The sequence below is a fragment of the Dreissena polymorpha genome, chromosome 2 (genome assembly GCF_020536995.1).
Source record: "Dreissena polymorpha isolate Duluth1 chromosome 2, UMN_Dpol_1.0, whole genome shotgun sequence".
In the NCBI taxonomy this organism is placed as follows: domain Eukaryota; kingdom Metazoa; phylum Mollusca; class Bivalvia; order Myida; family Dreissenidae; genus Dreissena; species Dreissena polymorpha.
In genome coordinates, this window is record NC_068356.1 from 89,215,850 (window position 1) to 89,221,145 (window position 5,296).

The 5,296-nt window shown below is 35.5% G+C and overlaps 1 protein-coding gene across 2 annotated transcripts; it reads left to right on the plus strand.

Moving 5' to 3' along the window:
• Positions 1–1,104: 1,104 nt before the first annotated feature.
• LOC127867986 (ficolin-2-like) lies at positions 1,105–4,749 on the plus strand. Of its 2 annotated transcripts, XR_008043842.1 has the most exons (3): positions 1,105–1,503; positions 1,824–3,848; positions 3,933–4,749. XR_008043842.1 is itself a non-coding variant. In XM_052409530.1 (2 exons), the coding sequence occupies exons 1-2, from the start codon at positions 1,168–1,170 to the stop codon at positions 2,355–2,357; spliced, it is 870 nt and encodes a 289-aa protein (XP_052265490.1). In that variant the 5' UTR covers positions 1,105–1,167; the 3' UTR covers positions 2,358–4,749. The 2 variants fall into 2 exon arrangements, 1 of the variants encoding a protein (XP_052265490.1); XM_052409530.1 differs by having other exon boundaries at positions 1,824–4,749.
• Positions 4,750–5,296: the final 547 nt, after the last annotated feature.

Genomic DNA, 5,296 nt, shown 5'->3' on the forward strand with positions numbered 1-5,296 from the left:
GAGTTATGCGTTCATAATGTAACAAATTAACAAACACGAACATTGTTGAAAGGATATCGACGTGTTTTCTTTCTCTTTTTAACATAGACATACTATATTACAACCAAGCATATTTATCTTCAAACACATGTATAATTCAAGTTATAATGATATATTATAATCAAATCGTAAAGACCAAAATGAAAAGAACCTATATAATTAAATACAAAACTCGGTTGAGTCATTAATGTGACGTATTAGACACGTTTGAATCCCACAAATATTGAGTCCTAATGATGTACTCTAAGTCTGAGGCGCCGGTGCAGTCTCCGCGGACAACCCACACTCTGCAGACGATACGGAGACAAAACCAACCTGATATTTAGCGTTATAAAAGTTCCCAGACACGCGTTATTATGATACAAATATCACGTTGTTCTCATTAATTACCACCAAACAACGAGTGCAACCGTTATTAGTTAAAAAGTAACTGACAATGCAAAAACCTTTTTTCCACAAACTCAATTTTTATGATCAATGTATATTTTATTGGGCAGATATGTGACACCCGTATATTAAAATTTACGTCGTTACCAGTGGTTAATAAATCGTTCCTATATAAATAAATATTTAAATAGCCGTGTGATCAAACCAATCTCAAATCAACAGAAGTATGCAATCAGTTATTTCTATTTTCAATTTTATACTTGTAATGATAACTCATTATTTATACTCATAGGTACCAGGTATGCGTACACCAGAGATAATTTGATATAATTTGTAAGTGAAGTGTTATATATTACGTTAAGAAATATATAGCATTTCTAACACACTGGTAAAATACAATTTATGATATTCCGTTTAAACGACGAGTTGTTGACGGTAAATACTCTGTTCAACATGGTAGAACACGCTGAATTTGTAACCGGAAATTATATAACACTTTACTGTCCACTCAACAGAATTTATTGACGGGCCCTATCTATAAACAAACGAATCAGGTATTGCAAATGCAATAGTTTCAAACAACCACTCCTGAATATTTACAATTCTGTCAGTCGATTGAAGACAAATATATACGATACATCTGTATAAAAGTCATAAATTTGCTACGTCGAGATTCGATTCTCATGTACAAACTTTGCAAGCTGGCCGACATTTTCATTCCAGACGGCAAATGGTGTAGACATGCATTTTATCAGATTTCTTTCGATGTTAAGTTGTTTCGTTTACCATACGGTTGAGTGCGCGTTCTGCGAACAACCCTTCACAGTAACAAAAGGTTGTACAGAAAAAAACTACTGCGACTCTGGGTACAAATTTCTTGTTCGGTCTGAAGATGTGGCGGCAGCAATGAAGGAAGTGACGTCATCCTTAAACTCGGAGTATCAACGCCGCTGTTGGGCATGCGCAAATCACCAGAACCTTTCTGCTACACCCCGTGACTGCCAGGACTGGTATGCTTCGGGATTTCATGATAGCGGTGATTACACCATCTATCCGACCCCGGGAATTACTTTTCAGGTAGGAACTTTTCAAGTAACGAGTGCATTTAGGTTTCGCGCATGGTAAAATCTAAGTTTTACTTACTTAGGAGGCAATACAAACACGAAATGTCGTATAAAGCTAGACTAGACTCCAGAATCTGCTAACAGGTTAACTATGCTCAAAGCAAAGAAATATTCTTACACACGAACAGAGATAATTCCTGTTATCTTTACATCAACGGATCATCCGTGGAGCAAACATGTCTCGATCTCAATTGTTAGTTTAGCAGATTAAATAAACTTTGATAAATGCAGAGTGTTGAATCAAATTAACGTATTTATGTATGTATTGTACAGGTCCGTTGTGACATGACGACGGATGGAGGAGGATGGACGGTAATACAAAGACGGGCCTCCGCCAGCGACTTTTACAAATCTTGGGCCGAATACACGGCCGGGTTTGGTGATGAACATAACTTCTGGCTCGGCAATGAGAAAGTCTTTGCACTGACAGGCTCAGGGGGCTACAAACTACGAGTTGATTTGACAGCAATCGGAGGTGCAACCGCATACGCGTCATATCAACAGTTTGCAGTCGCAGGGGAGAAAGATGTGTACAGATTGTCGGTCTCAAATTATATTGGAACTGCGGGCGATAGTCTGTCGTATTCGAACAATATGGCGTTCAGCGCTAAAGATCGTGATAATGATTTGGATGTTGGGAGCTGTGCTTTATATTTGCAAAGCGCCTGGTGGTACAACGCATGCCGTCATGCAGATTTAAATGGGCCTTATGGTGGAGACAGATATATAAGAGGACTTATTTGGTATCATTGGCATGGCAATTCGGAGTCGTTAGCAAGTTCAGAAATGAAAATACGGAGAAAATAAATAATTGCTAAGGATTGCTATTGACATCAAATATATAATGCATTAGCCATCAATTTATTTGCTTTTGTCTACAGAAGGTTTTTGACTCTATTGACTCATTAACTTTATTGTAGGGTTATGTTCTCCAAGGAATACTACTATAAAATACCATATGTCTTCTAATATGCATTAAGTATTTTCCTTGCAATGTTATTTCTACATATGCTATACACATTGCTTTTGTTAACAGAAGGTGTTTAATTCTTTTTGTTTTACGGGTTCCATATAAGGTAACATATGCGGTCGTACAATCAACGTATAAGTGCCTTTGTATATCTACATATTTCATATGTTAAAGTCGTTCAACTTAAACCATTCAGTAACAAAATCGTATTAATCGCTTGTGTATATTTGACACTTAGCTCATTGAGTTTATGGTAGGGTTATGTTTGCTAAGAAATGTTACTATAAAATGCCATATGTCGTCTAATTTATTTAGCCTTTTCCTTGCAATTTTATTTGCTACATATGCTATACACATACAATATGTGCGACAATATAAGAAATCAACTGATATTAAACTCATTTCAGCTTTAACATGCAGCAAACTGGATCAGTTTTTAAAATAAAGTATATGAATGTTTGAATATCTTTGTAAATTAATACAACAGGACACGTTAGACACCTTGCAAAATCTTGGGATAGGATTTGGAATCGACAAATTGCACATTTCGCCCCGAATTCAAATACGGTGAGTAAGACAAGCACTAAGTAATGAAGTACCTTTTCCGAAAACGACAATTCATTATTTCTCACGATTCGTGACATATAAGCACGACTATAAGTATTATACTACCATTGCCCTATACCACCCAAGTTCATATTAACTGTGAACAAATCCTGATAATGCGTTATTCGAAGATATTGTTGACAGTTGCATACAGCAGAAATAAATGACATATTTGGACTTAAACAAAAACATTCACAGTGTAGAGAAGCCAAAATTTTGTATACAATATTAAGAAGTGAAACTCCAGCTGCTGGAGCATTATTGAATTCTCATTAAAAACAATTAGTTGGTCCTTTATTTAAGGCAAGTGACCGATTGCCCAAACAGTACAAAACAGCACAGTTGATCTCAACCAAACAGAACATATTTTGTTAGTTAGTAATGAGGGATAAATTCGTAGTTTTGTAATGCAATTTCAACGTCCGTGCATATGAAATAATTGAACAAATAAAGTTCATGTTTCAAGAAGATCAAAAACGTTATATTGCATGGGGCATGTAAAGATCGAAAAGGTGCACGTGAAAGTTTTAAGAGTGCACATGATGATCTTAAGCTTCAGATATAAATCTTAAGTGAAAGGCGAAGATCTTAATTGTGTACGTGAAAGTCTTTATGGTGCTCGTGAAAGTTTTTAGAGTTAATTCAAGGACTATAGAGCGCATGTGGAAATGTCAAGGTACGCAAGGTTGGATAAACGTGAACTTCTTTTGGTGCACGTAAAGGTCTTTGTGATCTAAGTGAATGTATTCAGAGTGCACGTGACGTTCTTTAGAGTGGACGTGAATATCTTTCGAATGCACGTAAAGGTCTTTATGATCTAAGTGAATGTATTCAGAGTGCACGTGACGTTTTTTAGAGTGCACGTGAATATCTTTAAAATGCACGTGAAGGTCTTTATGACGCAAGTTAATGCCTTAATAGTTCACGTGACGTTCTTTAGAGTGCCCGTGAAGGTCTTTAGAATGCACATGAATTTCAGTAGGCAACACGTTAAGTCGTAGGGTGTTGATTTTGTGTCTGGTTTGTTTGTGCTTTGTCTAGTACTAATATCCTATGTCTCTGTGTGTATGTTCCTGCTGTATTATGTATGATTGGATGTTTCTAATAAGTTTATGTTGGGCTTAATCAGTTAATGCTGTGCTTAGTGAGTTAGTGTTTTCCTTGTAAAATTGTTCTGTACATTATGATTTTTGATAAGCCTAGTGTTTGCTGTGTCTATCGTGTGTGTGTGAGTGGTATGTTACTCGTTAGTTTGCCCATGTTGTATGCTAGTTCAACGCTTTTGTTTTGCCGATCTGAACCAGAGGATACTGACATTATTTTAAAGGGCTTGCACGGTATCACTACATAATATTAATTTGATAGAAATATTTAGATTTGGTATGTATGGACATGTTTTTACGCACCGGTATAAAAGAGATTCAACAACATATTCATCCTTATCTAAACCCTTGACATTTGACACAGACCAAATGTTTTATATTGTAAAATCGATTTTCAAAAGGATACCACCACACATTCAGGCGCGCTACTTAGGAAATAACTCGTCGTTATTGCTTCGCAAAATGTCAGTCGAATATGCGTTTGTCATAGGAATAGGTTATTAATACAATGAAAATAATAGTTTTTGATGGTTAAATTTCGGTAACCTTTTTATACGGAAACCGTACGATAAAGCGATAATTTTAAGTACAGAGAGCTGGAGTATAAGTAACTTGGTGCTGCTCCAACAATTAAGAGGATAACGTGGACTATTTATGTAAATTAAACTTTATTAACTGACAGGCTGTTTGTTAATATACTAAATCATATACATGTATTAATACAAAACGAACACGTAGAATGTTTTTATACTCTCTCAAAATATTAGATACATTAAACGAATTTATATTCTGCAGACTCACTTGAAAAACACGAATTAAGATTTCTATGAATTTTATTAGTCGTATGTATATTGAATTGGCATATTAATCCAATGTCAGATGCACTTATGTGTATTTTAAAGCCTCAATTTTTGCAATGACCTTTCCAAAGAGGAAACCAAATTTTAAATCAGTTGTATTTTCAGCGGTGTGTAATATGTATTACGACGTGCTGTATTGGCGGCAAATAACTTCCCTTTAACACAAAGCTTGAAGAAATTTATCTATATATAACCTGACTGAAGATA

Coding starts and splice junctions, on each gene's coding strand:
- LOC127867986 (XM_052409530.1), top strand. CDS start 1,168: ATGCATTTTATCAGATTTCTTTCGATGTTAAGTTGTTTCGTTTACCAT. Junction 1,504..1,823: donor CCCCGGGAATTACTTTTCAG/GTAGGAACTTTT, acceptor TGTATTGTACAG/GTCCGTTGTGACATGACGAC.